General features: G+C 40.6%; 1 protein-coding gene across 1 annotated transcript in view; it reads right to left on the reverse strand.

Moving 5' to 3' along the window:
- ift172 (intraflagellar transport 172) overlaps positions 1–15470 on the reverse strand; it is a 70738-nt gene that overhangs the window by 34615 nt on the left and 20653 nt on the right. Inside the window, exons 16-21 of the mRNA XM_071910549.2 lie at positions 7960–8127; positions 7415–7551; positions 4303–4410; positions 3175–3259; positions 2219–2311; positions 575–652 (exon numbers count right to left, since the gene is read on the reverse strand). Coding sequence (XP_071766650.2) covers positions 575–652; positions 2219–2311; positions 3175–3259; positions 4303–4410; positions 7415–7551; positions 7960–8127 — 669 coding nt within the window. The remainder of the gene's footprint in view (positions 1–574; positions 653–2218; positions 2312–3174; positions 3260–4302; positions 4411–7414; positions 7552–7959; positions 8128–15470) is intronic.

Consider the following 15470-nt stretch of genomic DNA (forward strand, 5'->3'; position numbering starts at 1 on the left):
AGAGGTGAAAACAGCAACACAGCTGGCCCACGTGTGTGGATATTGGTTTATATCATTATGTCTCAATTAAATCTCCACATAGCACAAATTAGTTTCAGGATTGGTTATGACTGAGGTCTGCTTATTGCAGGTTTAAATAAACTACTTTTCACTTTAATTAAATAATAAATGTAATAAATAAGTAGATTATTACACCATAAAGTAAAATTTCAGCAAAGTAACACTACTTCTACTTGAATAGGATATGGAAGCACTCTTTCCACCCCTGCAAATTTTTATTAAATAATCACACTGTAATTACACAATTATCAAAAGATAATTGTACAACAGAAAAGGCTGTGCAGATGCAACAACAGAAGTGCTTCGGCATGTCTGAGCAATCACCTTTGTTCACTCACTTCAAAACTGCTGAACAGAGAGGCTCAAATAGATGTGAATGGAAGGTGTGAAATGGCCACTTACCACAGGAATAAGTTACAACACATTTGTGTACAGCACACAATGAAAACAAATCAAATATGCCCAACAAGAACCAAACTGCCCTCAGACAAACTGCACTGGTGTCCCTCAATACCTTGGCTTCAGCCACAGCAATGCAGTCGTCCCACATGTGGAGCTCCTGGTACATCTCTATCACTTCATCTACGGCATTCTGCAGGAACAGAAAGCATGAAATTAAACACTTGACACATCCAATCCATCAATCAATGTATCTATCTTGAAAACTCTTGGTTTGGTGAGGGACACGGATTTCTCTGACTTCCTGAATACTGACGTCAGCGACAAGAAAATACCTGTAGTAAAGTGTGGGGAATGATATGAAAACCAACCAATATTTAAACCAATAAAATTAAGGATTTTCATCACTGGCCTTTTTGCGACCACAGCTCTTAAAATGCCATTGCAGGACACCACTACTTGCAGGATTTTTGGTTTGTGGTTGACATTACAATGTTTGGTTTGCTGTAAAACATGAACTCACTACAAAGTGCTTTACAAAAATAAGATAAATCCAAATCCATAAGGCAATAAAGTCCAAGAGATAAGCAATTGTTATAAAGTGCTTCACACACATTAAAAGCCATAAGAAAACCATAAAAATGCCAAATAAAATAGAACAAATAAAACACCAATGAGGACAAACCAAACAAAGAGCACAAGAAGGAATAGATCATAATAAAAACCAGCTATATAAAAAATGCTAATTTATAAAAATGAGTTTTAATAGTTTCTTAAAAGAATGATGATGAGTTTGCTCAACAAATTTCCTCAGGTAGGTTGTTCCAAAGCTTGGGGGCCCTGAGAACAAAAGCCTGATCCCCATAAGTCTTTAGTCTAGACCACAGAAGAGACAGTAAGGCTTCAGCAGCAGATCTAAGATTGCGCTTAGGTGAGTAAGGACATAAAAGCTCAGAAATGTAAACTGGGGCAAGACCATTTAATGCCTTAAAAGTAATCAGTAAAATTTTTAAATCAATTCTGAAATGAACTGGAAGCAAATGGACATGATTTTCAAAGTTCAGGTCTGAATCAAAGATTACTCCCAAATTTCTAGCAGACAGTTTATTGTGGGTTGCCGGGTTGCAAAGACGTTCTTGAATTATTATCAGCAGGTGTAATAAAACAACCTCAGATTCATCATCATTAAGTTGGAGAAAGTTTAGAGGCATCCAACATTTGATGATGTCAGTCAAAGAATTCTTGAGAGAAACCGGGTTATTAGTGTGTAGGTTTTTAGTGTTGTTGTTGTTGTCAGCATAACAATGGAAGGAGATATTATGACTGCAAATTATATAGCCAAGTGGAAGCATGTATATAGAGAATAGTAAGGGCACTAGAATGGATCCTTGCGGTACTCCACAGCTCATATGTGCTGGGAATTACTCAGAGAACTTTCTGTCAGAGAAAGAAATAAGCCAGTTTAGAGCAGTATTTGAGACTCCCACACAATCCCTAAAACCATTGGCTAAGATTTTGTGATCAACAGCATCAAACGAAGAGCTGAGGTCAAGCAGAACAACAACAGAACCAACACTAACATCAGCTGCAACAGTGCACATTGTTGCATTTAACCAAGTTGTTCCAATAGTTATTCCTATGACATGAATGCATCATACACAAGACAAGAATCACAGATTTGAATGTCACACTGTGATTGGCTGAAGAAATATTTATTTGATTTCTTCCAGCTTTTTTAAGCAACACAGGGCTTACCAACCTGCTCCATGTAGTACATCTCAGCCAGTTTGAAGTTCTTATCCAGCATGGCCAAACGAGCTTGGACTTGATAGAACTCTGTCCCATCCCCTCCCTGGTCAGAACACACACACACACACACACACACACACACACAAGCAAAAGTATACAATTTATACTGTAGGGCAAATGTTAAATCATTTCAAGAACAAAGATTTTGTTAACATAAAAAAGTGACCAACTTCAAATCCCTTGAAATTCTAACAGAGATTGACTGATATGTGTTTCTAGAAACCTTTTGATTGTCCACCAGTTACAGTAGTTAAAGATTTTCTGGGATTTCAAATTTCACTGGACAATTTCTATTTTTTATTTATTTTTTTGTTTTTTGTTACGGGATGATATTGGCCTTTTATTAATCTTATTAATCCTTAATATCTGACCAGAGACACCATTCCAATGTGGTGCGGGAGTATTTTACTCAACAGCTTCGGGGCGTCACCCTGCCTTAAAGGTGCTATGTGTATCATATTTAAACATCAATATACAGTATCATAGTCATATTAATTGTAATATCTGGGTATAATTACCATAAACAAATGAAACCATGGTCAAGACGACTGGCAGCCTCTTTCTCATGCAAGTGGTATTGTTTGTGCTAGTGTTTCTCAAAAGTAAGACCCCATTTCCTATAAACCCTGTTGCAAAAAGGATCTTTGTGTCAGTTTTCTCTTTCGCTTTACTGAAAAGGATAAACATGCTAAAAGTGATTTTTTCATCAGCCACTTACTCCTTCCACTATCTGCCATTGCCAGAAACTCTGAAAGCTTTAGCTCTGTTTGCACTGAAAGAACAGGACTCTCTTCCAATTTTGTGCTGTAAGGCAATCTCCTTTTGTGCCTCATCTATTGTACGTCTGGTCAGTGTGGAGATACAAGGATGTGTCTTGTGTCTGTGATGATCTGAAACTCCACACACCGTTTCCTTTGACACCTTGTCAGCAATCTGGTTGGCTTGGTGGAGGAAGCGAACTGTGGAGACATCCCCCAAGGCAGCGAAACACCTGCACAAGAAAGAAAGAAAGAAAGAAAGAAAGAAAGACAAACACAAACACACAAAGATTTATATTCCTACATATAGTCCAGTGAAGATAGAGCAAGCCCAAACAAATATTGACTAGTCAAAGCTCTGGAAGGCTGTTCGCTTAACGAACAGAGATAAATTAGAGCTTGCGTATAATTAGCCTTTAGATATGCTGTGATCTGAGGGCTGAGCCATGAAAAGGCACATCTTAACATTTGGCCACTTTATTACCAACTCTTTCTGAACAGTTGCATCAGACTAATGAACAAGTCATGAAAGAAAAAAGTTGAATATCTCCCTCTGTCTGCCTCACTGTCTTCATCACTTCCCTCTCTCATTAACATTCTCCTCTCCGGACAAAACAGTTCTTTTCCCCGATTGCATGATTTATGCAAATCAAGCCAATGCATAACGAACAGCATATGCATTATTAATGACAACGCAGAATGCAAATTTGAAAACTTTCTCAAAACACAGAGCGAAATAAAGATGGAGAGAGAGAAAATGCTTATGATAGGAAACTGAAAACTGGCTTTGATGATTAGCTAAGTTAGAGGACGAGGTCAGGGAGGGACACAGCCCTCTGTGCCATCTGCTGTGTGTGTGTCTGTGTGTGTGTGTCCTTCTGCTTCCGTCCTTGTGAGAACAAGTTCAGACCTTTGGAATGAGGACATTTTGGCTGGTCGTCACTTCAAGGGGCTAAATTAGAATTAGGGTTGGGTTTAGGGTTTAGATTACAATTAGGATTAGGTTTAGGTTAGGTTAGGGAACAACAACACCGACAAAGTGTTGAGATATGCGCTGGCTCAGGATTTCTCTTTGTACAGATGATCTACCTTTAGGAGGAAGACCTCTCCACCTGAGGAAGAGTCCAACATTAACCTAAGGTTTGTGAGGAAAGAAGAAGAAAAGAAGAAGAGACGGAAAGGGTACATCAAAGAGGTATATAGGTGTATATATAGGTTGGTATATCATACATGGGTCATCATCCTATCTTATGTGTGTGTGTATGTGTGTGCTGACCTTTCAGCAATGTGTAGCTGGCGTGCCTCTAGAGACAGCTTGCTGAGAGTCTTCCACATGGCCTCGGTCTCTGACGACATCTCCAGAGTCTCCAAGAACGCTGTGGCTCTGCACAAACACACACACAGAGGGAGAGCTGAGTCGGGGGTCAAGACAACCCCTAAAGCATGAAACAAAAGCGAACAGAGTTGATTCCAACAGTATTGTGTGTTGCAGCTGCAGGGTGACGCACAGTACAAGTACAGTTGCAACTTGACCACAAATATAGAAATATAGGGCAGCACGGTGGTGTAGTGAGTAGAGAGACCGTCCTTCAACTGGAAAACCTGGGTTCAAGCCATCGTGTCAGCCGCATCAGCTTTGCTGAAGTGTTACGTTATGGGCTGTGGGACTGTTTTCTTATTCAAACACCTGAATTACCAAGTCAGTTTTACCATTAGTTTTTTTTCTAGATTCAAGATTCAAGATTAAATTTATTGGTCTCCTTAGAGAAATTTGTCTTGGACCATAGAGAAAGCTGCCGTCGTTACATTGCAGCACCACCACCCTCCTTAGAGCATTTAGGCCCCGTGTCCACCGAAGACCTGTGAAAAAATCGCTAGCGCTGTTTTTTCATTATTTCCTATGGAAAAGTTGCGCTTTCAGCGCTTACGACCCAAAACAGGTACCTCACCTCTTTTTAGCGCTTAGCGCCGTGAGGCTGGACCTGTTCTCAAATTAAAACAATTCCAACTTTGTCTGAAGCGCACCGCTCATCAATGTCACTTAAGAGTTCTACAGACCAATGAGGATGAAGAAGGGGCGGGACCAAGAGCTGGCTTACTGCCGTTTTGTAGCTAACATTAGCTAGGCTAACATTTATCATAGCAACAACACCCGGAGACATCTTCTCAGCGCTCCCCACTCTAGCGCTCACCTGACACCAAAGCACTCAGCACCAGTGCTTCAAGTGCTCAAGAGGTTGCTTGGTGGACATGGCCCCTTATGTATTCCACAAGGTTCTGTAAAACCATTCGGCTGTTCTCAGCAGGGGCAAGGAAACACTGACCTCCATCGGGGAAATTGTCAGAAGGTGGAAGGAACACCTTGAAGCACTCCTCAACCCGACATACTCAACTCCTCTGTTCAGGAGGCAGGGCTAGAAGATTCTGAAAGGTCTGAGCCAGTCTCCTTGGCAGAGACAACAGAAGCAGTTGGTTCCAGCTATTGATGAATCACACTGCTCAGCCTCCCAAAAAAAGCTCATGCAAGCAATGTGGATTTTTTTTATCACCATCTTGGATAATCAAGGAGTCATGGGAGTTGTCTAATCCTGTTAACATGTGTTTTGTGGCTTTGGAAAAAGCCACCAGAGGTACCCTGTGGAATTCATGCTCTGTACACTTGGATTGAGTGCTGTTTGTATTCTTGGCAAGTCAAGCTCCTTCAAGTTGGGCATTGGACTCTGACAAGGATGCCTTGTTCCCCCTCCTGTTCATGATATTGATGGACAGGATGTCCAGTTTGGTGATGTGGCATCTCTCCTGTTTGCTGATGATGATGTCCTTTTGGCTTCATCAGACTGTGATCTCTGATGTGCATTGGAGTGGTTTGGGGTGAGGGTCAGCATCTCCACGTCTGAAGCCATGGCTTCATGCTGGCTCACACCTTCAGGTAAGGGGTGAGCCACTGCCCCAAGTAGAGGAGTTCAGGTATCTGAGGGTCTTATTTATGAGTGTGGGTAAAAGGGATCGTGAGGTTGACCGGTGGTTAGGTCCAGCCATTGCCGTAATGTGGGCGCTGTATCAGACCATGGTCGTAAGGAGAGAGCTGAGTGACATGGCAAATGTCTCAATTTACCAGTTGATCTTCGCTCCAACCCTCACCTGGGATCGAGCTCTGGGTAGTGACCAAAAGAATGAGATCGCGGACACAAGTGGCTGAAATGAGGTTTCTCTGCAGGGTGGCTTGCCTCACTCTTCATGATAGGGTGAAGAGCTCAGGACCTTGGAGTTAAGCCGCTGCTCCTCCACATTGAGAGAAGCCAGTTGAGGAGGTTCAGGCACCTGGTAAGGGTGGCCCTCAGGCGCCTCCATTTGGAGGTGTACCGACTAACTGGGAGGAGACCCTGGGGCAGACCAAGGACACACTGGAGGGACTACATCTCCCAGCATGCAGTGGAGGAAGTCACTGAGGAAAAGGAATTCTGGGCTGCTCTGCATGCCTTGTTGCAACCGCAACCCTGAACCAGATATGCGGCTAGGAAATGGATGGACGGATGGAATTTAAAAAAAGCACAAAATACCACCTGCTCTAGTCAGATGGTATATATAGACTGAGCCACTAATTCAGGTTTATGATGGTCTCAGCCCATAACATCACACTAAGCTTGCCTCTGAGTTTTATAAATAACAGCTCATGTCAATTCCAAACAATTTGGCATTACTTCTTTTAAAATGCGTTTTCCTGGGGAGATTTTTTATTTTCTCTGCCATTCTGGCAGAAACCTAAACTAGAGTATACTTGAATGTCAGTTATTCCCATTTAATCTAAATATTTTGCGGCCTATTCATGTAAATTAACAGCCGTCCAAGTAATTTTTGTATTTGTATCTATTTATCTATTTGTAGATGTTGTAATGTCGCAGCAGCAAGTCAGCTAATGTTAGCCTCATTTGCTTATACTGGAATAAGAGACTTCCGTCAGGCAGAGGCAGTGGTAGGTAAAGGCAGAGGTAATGTGTGCATTATATTTGCCCAGGGGAACAGGGGACTGGCAGGGTGGAAAAGCCACTGAAACTATTGGCATTGAGACCATCGGACACTAAAACTCTCCACAGAAACCCAGGACCAAGACTAAGTCTAGGTCAAGAACTAGGACTAGGACTATGAATAAGAATAAGAATTCAAGTTCATTCATACATACAATTCATTAGCATCAATTCAGGTTAAGGTTAAGGTCTTCCCATACACAACCAGTGCAGTATTGATCAATTCTACAATAAATATGTAATCAAACAAACTGTGTCACATCCCTTATATCAGAGGTGGCAGTGACTGGCCCATATTTGATTTTTAATAAAAGGCCAATATTGCCCTATACATATCGGAACGAAATATGGCTTTAAGCCTACCTGTGATAATCCCCATCATCAACAGCAGTACCAAACTCAATGAGGCCTTCGTCCAGTGTGTATGTCACAGTGCTGACGCCCTCTGTTACAATCACATCTGTCTTCCCATTGGCCCTCTCCAGGTCCACAACATCTCCCTGGGAAAGAGAGGTAAAACCAAATTAATCCTGGATAACAGAGTGGTATGCTCCAATGAAGCTTTTAATAAGACATATTCATGCATATTTGTGTGGAATCCGATCAAAATGTAGCATTATAATCAGTTCAGGTTAAGGGATTCCACAGACAACTAACAACTAATGTAGTATTTATCAATTCTACAATAAATACATAATCAATCAAACAGCATCATATACATCACATCAGAGGTGAACGAAACTGACCAATTTCCAATTTTAAATTTTTAATAAAAGGTCAATATCAGCCCTGTATATTGGTGTAATCCTAGAATGTAGTAAACCTTTCAGTGATGTTAATGTCTTCTTTCTCCATACACACATACACACACACACACACACACACACACACACAGCACGGCGTCTCACCCTGAGTGGGAACATGGTGATGCTCTCAGGACTGTCGATGCTGTACCAGATGCAGAGGTTCCCTCTGTTCTGGGCAACCACCACATCACTGCCAGGCACCCACTGGACATAGGAGCAGAAACTCAGCACCGTGATCTTCGCAGCGCTCTCGATGTCGTACAGATGGAGCTGGGGAGGAAGGAAAGGGAGGGAGATGAAAACTAAAGTAGCTGATTGCTTCAACACTGAGGACTTTTCTACATTCATTATGGGCATCATACACCATCAATGGCCACATCAGCATGACCTGCAGACACCACAATTTGAGCTTGCATGTTGACATTTACCTCTCTCTGCACTCTAAACCTCACGGGGTTCCCCAAGCGCCAGCTACCGGCTATTTAGCCGTCTACTCACCTCTGTCTGGCTGGCTACTTTTATAACTGAATGTCACTAAACGTACACACTATTAGAATTTGGTAGTGACAACCGAATTTATGAATGAGAGTGACTGCGCATATGTATGGTACACACTGGAGCAGACTGAAGTAAAATGACTAGACTGTGTATGTACAGCTAACAGGAGTCACTCCACTCCTCCGATCTCGCGATGGCTGGAAATAATGTCTGTAACCATAGTAACGTTTACTTCAGACCAATATGGCGGCTACCACTGCCTGTATTTTCAGTTTATTTGACACCAGTAACATAAGTAACCAGAGGCGTCAATTAATCCATAAGATCTTAATAAACCGCCACTGACAGCGGCGTCATATTCTCTTTTTCCACCGCAGGAACTTGATACTTTTAACCACAACATTTGGGCCGAGACTGCAGAACTGTTAGGAGCAACTGCAATGTTGAGGAAACCGGCAGGATATAAAATTTGAGAATTTGTCCCACAACACTTACCTCCGTCTCTTTCAAATTAAGGATGATAATGTTACGTAACATAACAAGTGTAAGTGTCTAAAGAGGCTATTGACTGAACAACGTGATGTTAAACTGCGCAAGCCATTCTGGTCCTTAACTTTGATGTTACCACCCAAGTTTAACCAATCCTGACAAGTCCCACTTGCACTGACTCCATTTTGCCAATGTTCAAAATATAAATGGGAGAAGTAAAGGGAGGAACAGGGAAAGATTAGAGGGGCTTCTGTTTTAGGAGGGTGTGTTAAAGCCCCAGTATGCGTGTTATGACCATGTAAAATTGGGGGCATTTCCTCATTATTTAAACTGATTTATGTTTCTTTCATTATTGGATCTCAGTTCTGTGAGTGCAGTAGTACTCAGGAGAGAGATTTGCTCTGAGAAGACTAAAATATGCACTTTGGTATTATATTTATTACTATTTGTAATAATATTTTTGTTTTAGACTACTTATTTCCTACAATTTAAAAATTGCACTGGACTCAAGAAAGTACATTAAACATTCACAATTAAAAAACATTATCAGTTAATTTTTCAATTCAGCATTGGTCCTTTAATAAAAACTTGTATTTATGTTATTTTAATTGTCATGCTTTCATAAACATATTTAAGGTTTGTTTATTAATTTGGTAAAAATGGCATCACCGGAAAAATGTATCTTGCCACCGCAAACATCCCTTAGTCGGCTACTTCTCCCATCTGGCTGGCTACTCAAAAATTTGGGGAACCCCCTGAAACCTCTTACCACATCCTGTTTTAACCCCTGAATCTGCTCTTTGTAAGGTTTGCGTTTTACCACCCTAAACTATTGACTATTCCCTTATTGTTGGAATTGCTTCCTTGTCAATGTAGAATCTTCTGACAGTTTCCCCTTGACAATAAGGATGCTTCTTTATTTGCATGGTTTTACATTCATCCTAGCCCATTTTTGGTTATCATTCAACTTGGCAAGCATCCTTTTTGTACAGGGTGCTGTTGTAATTATAGTTTTCATATTGTCCATATATGAAGGGTGCCATGATACCAATTACCCAGTGCTGCTCTCATGCCATGGTAAATTCCGTGTTGTAAAACATATTTGTATGTATATGGAAATAGACTTTTTTAATTACAGATTTTGAGTACTTCAGTACTGTACAGAAATCAAAAGCTACCCACAGAAGGTTGAGTGGTACTGAACCAAATTCATTTCTCAGATCTAAAAATACAACATGAAGATCTCTCCTGGCTGACTGACTTTGCCAAATCCTCCCTGTGTGTTCTAAATACCCTAAGAAGCCTGATATTGCTGCTTTTTGCAATTATGTACCAAATAGCTGGTTCCTTTCTGAGTAGTTTCTTAACCATTGTGCCATCAAAGTAGATGATTGCTTCAACACTGAGGAGGGATATGGGCTGAAATGGATGTATTGGATGTACCTTTTTCGCATTTAGAATATATTTATACATATAATATAACAAAGTCAAAAATGCAGTATATAAATATATTATTACATATAATATATATACTGTATTTATAATACAGTATATATATACACTATATTTAGTATATATAAATATATATATATTATTTTCGTGAATTATCACATGGATGATGGAGAACCTAGTTTCCTAAACTGTTATTTCCACCACTAAATTGTACTTTCCATTTAACATTATTAGGTGGGTTTTCTTATATAGAACGCCTTCCATACAAATACTAAAGCTGCAGAATTTCATGGAAAAATACAGCCAGTCTACATCACTGCCTGTTGCCGTTCTCAATGGTAATGGCAATGATGCATCATACATTATATACATATTGGCTATACTGAGATGCAAAGGACAGATTCCATCATGTTGCTTAAATTTATAGGAATAAGAAAAGACAACATTCCAAGAACATTCAATTGGTATGAGATGCACACGTTACCATAACAAGTATTTGCACAAAGTTTCAATGCAATGAGCAATGCAATTCGGGAGTGGCTTGTCAGTAAGTTGAGTTAAAAGCAACTCAAAATTAAGAAACTTACCTTTGTTATAAAACGTATTTAATACAAAAATATTATAGTGATTTCTTATTGGGAAAAAAGGATTAGCCTAGTCATTTTAGGTTTTGTTAAATATATTTTATGTTTTTATCCAATTAATGTCCCAAGGGCATGTTGCCAATTCAATCTTTATGTTAATGCCTCAGCAGAGTGTAGGAGAAAAGTCCATGACTCAGTTTTCCACCTGATGGGAAGGAAAAAGTAGCCAAGGTTTTGAATAAACCTCTGTGCAAGGAAAGACACGCCCAAACTCCAAAGTGCCCACATCAAGTGTGAATAGGAACTGCTCAAATGTGAAGATCTCGATGTGTGTAAGGCCTGCAAAACTTCCCACCGTCTGAATCGGAAGGGGTGATTATGGAGATTTTTTGGATCCCATTACCATCCTTGGTCTAAGAGGCAAATGTTCAATTGGAATTCATTCTAAGGCCACAGGTGAACAAAATATATTTCACTTTATATTTTCGGTGAAAAAATCTGTAGACCATTAAAGTTTAGTGAGCACAAAAAACTGAAACAAAGTAGATTTGCAAAGTTTTTTCAAACGTTAAATTAAACAAATTCCCTAGATGTAATCATTCCTCTAGAGGCCCTTCTGTCTGAGAAAAAGGTGAAGAATTATCTCAATCAGACAGGAGCTAAAGTTAAAACATCATTACGAGTTACACCAAGTCTGTGCCACTGCAGCCAAAAGTTAGAAGCCACAAGGGATTCCCAATTACCAGAGTTCCCCATGTCTTTGCCCAAGGGCTAAAGCATCAAACTGTTTAATGGCCCTGGGGCAGCAACTGACAACAGCTCCCTGCCATTCTCAGCCCTGCGCACAGCTTCTCACTGAGCAGTGGATCTCAGCGCTCCCACTCACAGAAGCGGAATGACACTTGCACTTTTTCTAAATGTTTCACATCTGATTAACGAAGTGGACGAAAATTTAAAGGACGGCCAGAGGTTCCACTTTGAAGCCTTTTGTTTCTCCACTCAATTTCATGAAGGAAGCAAGAGGACACAAGCAACTGAGGTAAGATGATGGCCCAGATTCACTAAAGGAGCTCACTAAGAGAATGTTATATCACCAAAATGTCAATCCAAAAAACGGACCGCACTCAGCAAGATTCAGTTCGTGTAGCTTAAAGGTCCCATATTCTCCACTTTCCAGTATTTTATTTTGTGTCTTGAGGTCCATTCAAAGCTGTGTGTGTGGTGTCATGTACCAAAAACACTCTCAATCCATTTTTACACGTTCATTTTCAAGCATCTCTCTGAGCCTTACAGGCTGTTTCTGTCACTGTGTCTTCAAGGCTCATTAATATTAACATTCTGATTGGCTAACCGTTTCAAGAGTGAAATGTGAGACCCCGGCAGCTACATGTAGGGAAAACTCTCCGGGAATAAACAATGTCAACCACTCAACCGCTTTGAAAAAAACACTTTGTTTGCTATTATTTCTTACAAAAATGATAATGAGCAAACCTTTGTGACGCCTCAAAGTTATGGAAGTCCAAACGGCTTGTTTAGAGGCTCGCTTTTCTAATATGGATTGTGTGGATTTAGTTGGCTACTGTGCGTTTTGATACTTTCACCATGTTTAGATAGCACATCCAACTTCTTTAGAATCAAAGAGGCATGGAAAATCCCATTTTACACAATATGGGATCTTTAACGTTATTTTATGCCATATGTGCAAGGGGGCAAAGCTAGACGTTTCAGCTTCTGCCTTCCTCAGTAACTGTGTAATAATGAACAACCAAACTGGCAGGGTTTACATAGCCTCAGCAAACACAACATAACAGGTGCTTTCAATCCACACAACACCTGATCAACCATCATTCCACTCCTTAGCTAACTGCTCCTTGACAATGCATACATACAGTATATTGAAATGAACAGAGTCCAACACAATTCATATTCAACAATATATCTAATAAAAACTAACAGGACCTCATTCAATCCATTTGGGGTTAGAGTGTTTGATCCAAAGTGATATTTCTAGATCTCTTGTATGTAAATCTAGGTCTTTCACTACATGCATGGCCAATGCAATGATCTGAACTTAACATGCGCCAATGGTCTTTCACAGTATCTTTCAGTCCTTTAAATATGGGACTGACACACAGGTAATAGGGGAAGGAGAACTGTCTATAGGGCGAGGACTCAACAGATTATGACGTTCAACCTTGCAAGCGTTATCGAGACATTTGTCTACAACTGTTTTATCATACCCCCTTTCTATAAAGCGACAATACTGGTCACTGGCATGTTAATCAAAATCTGTTTCTTTAGTACAATTCGTCTTGCTCTTACAAATTGGCTGTAAGGTAAATTCCTTCTCAGAGAGGGTAAATGACATGAAGAAAAATGTAAGAAATTGTTTCTGTCTGTGAAGTATGCTTCTAATTAGTGGATTCGGCTATTTCAGTCACACCCATTGCTGACAGGTATATAAAATCAAGCACACAGCCATGCAATCTCCATAGACAAATATTCGCAGTAGAATGGGCTGTACTGAAGAGCTCAGTGGCTTTCAACGTGGCACTGTCATAGGATGCCACCTTTCCAAGTCAGTTCATCAACAGCTCAGGCGCAAAGTGGCCACACAAGTTCGCAGAACGGGACCACCGAGTGCTGAAGCATGTAACGCGTATGTCCTTGCAACACTCACTACCGAGTTCCAAACTGCCTCTGGAAGCAACATTGCAGGAGCTGTTCGTCAGAGCATCATGAAATGGGTTTCCATGGCCGAGCAGCCACACACAAGCTGAAGATCACCATGCACAATGGCAAGCATCAGCTGGACAGGTGTAACGCTCGCTGTGATTGGACTCTGGAGCAGTGGAAACGCGTTTTCTGGAGTGATGCATCACACTTCACCATCTGGCAGTCTGATGGACAAATCTGGATTTGGCGGTTATGTGGAGAATGCTACCTGCTCAAATGCATAATGCCAACTGTAAAGTTTAGTGGAGGAAGAATAATGGTCTGGGGCGGTTTTTCATGGTTCAGGCTAGGCCCCTTAGCAGTGGCCGTTTCTGGCATAGGCGACATAGGCAATTGCCTAGGGCGGCAAATGCTATTGCCTAGTACAGCCGCTGCCTGCATGTGCCTGTACCCACACACAGACACACATACACGGTCAGTCACACTCAATTTTGCACTCATGTCAGGGATGCGCACGGGCCAGTGTAAACCACACCACAACAAACCGAAGGCAACCCTGACCTCAATCCCATCCAACACCTTTGGGATGAACTGGAACAGCGACTGAGAGCCTAATCGCCCAACATCAGTGCCAGCCTCACCAATGCTCTTGTGGCTGAATGGCAAGCACCACCCTGCAGCAATGTTTCAACATCTAGTGGAAAGCTTTCCCAGAAGAGTGGAGGCTGTTATAGAAGCAAAGGGGGGGACCAACTCCATATTAATGCCCATGAATTTGGAATGAGATGCTCGACGAGCAGGTGTCCACATACTTTTGGCCATGTAGTGTACAGTATATGTCAGCAATAAACCTAAATCAGCCCTTTATATAATCAAAAAATAGACTGTTGTTCCTGTCGTTTGTCCAAAAAATATTTGAAAGTATCTAGGCTCAGTGACTAAGAAAGCCCATATTAAGGCTTCTCTGGTGCGTTGATTTCAAATAGGCTTAATTCAAGTACCAAAAAAAGGAGGAGTGCGGATTTCACTTTTTTGGTTCTAGGGTCGCCACATGGTTTATAAAGGGTCTAAAGGGCATTTGTGTCCATTGAGCATAGTAAATCATTGGAATGAATATCATCTCTACTTGACCGCTGATTCAGAAAATCAGTGGTGTCTTAAATATATGAAGGAAGAGGAAATCTACTTTTTGGTTTAAACAGTTTCTTTTCCTCACTCAGTGGTGCCGCTGCTTGAACGATGCGACCTCGCTTTGTGTAAGAGAGATTGAAGGACTCTTCACTGCATCTTTAGCATAGAATGTCTTTAGTTTGATCGACCTGAAGAATCTAAACAGTTCAAGTTTTGTGGTGAAAGGGTTGAGTTTTCTGACGGGGACAAAAGATGAACCTTTACCAAAAAGTAGATTTATACCTCATGTGAACAATGGACAGTGGACAAAGCTCAGTGGACACCTTTTGTTGATTAGTTGAGAGAGACGTCATGGAATTATGTTCAAAAGATCCTTATGAGTTGGGGTTCCATTCAAATTTATTACAATCGGAAAGGGAAGCAAGATACTGATACGTTTTTTTCAAAATTTGGCATTTTTAGTGATTACTTCATGGCGTACCAGGAGGTGTACAAAGAAATTCCAGCCAATAATACCATGACAGAATTTTTAACAATCCCATCTCCACCATTCCCATCATACAAATAAATGTATATGTATGTATATGAGCTCTGAACTCATATATAAACTCTATTTGTTCTCTTCATAATCCCATATTCTTTCTCATTCGTATAGCCTATATTGCATTTATCTTGATTTCTTTTTCCATTTTCATTCATTTTTTTGTCCAGTAAGTTCTACTGCTGTTCACTCATTCATTCATGCATTTTTTTCATACTTTCATTCATACATTTCTACTCAAT

The sequence above is a fragment of the Centroberyx gerrardi genome, chromosome 18 (assembly GCF_048128805.1).
Source record: "Centroberyx gerrardi isolate f3 chromosome 18, fCenGer3.hap1.cur.20231027, whole genome shotgun sequence".
Lineage (NCBI taxonomy): Eukaryota > Metazoa > Chordata > Actinopteri > Beryciformes > Berycidae > Centroberyx > Centroberyx gerrardi.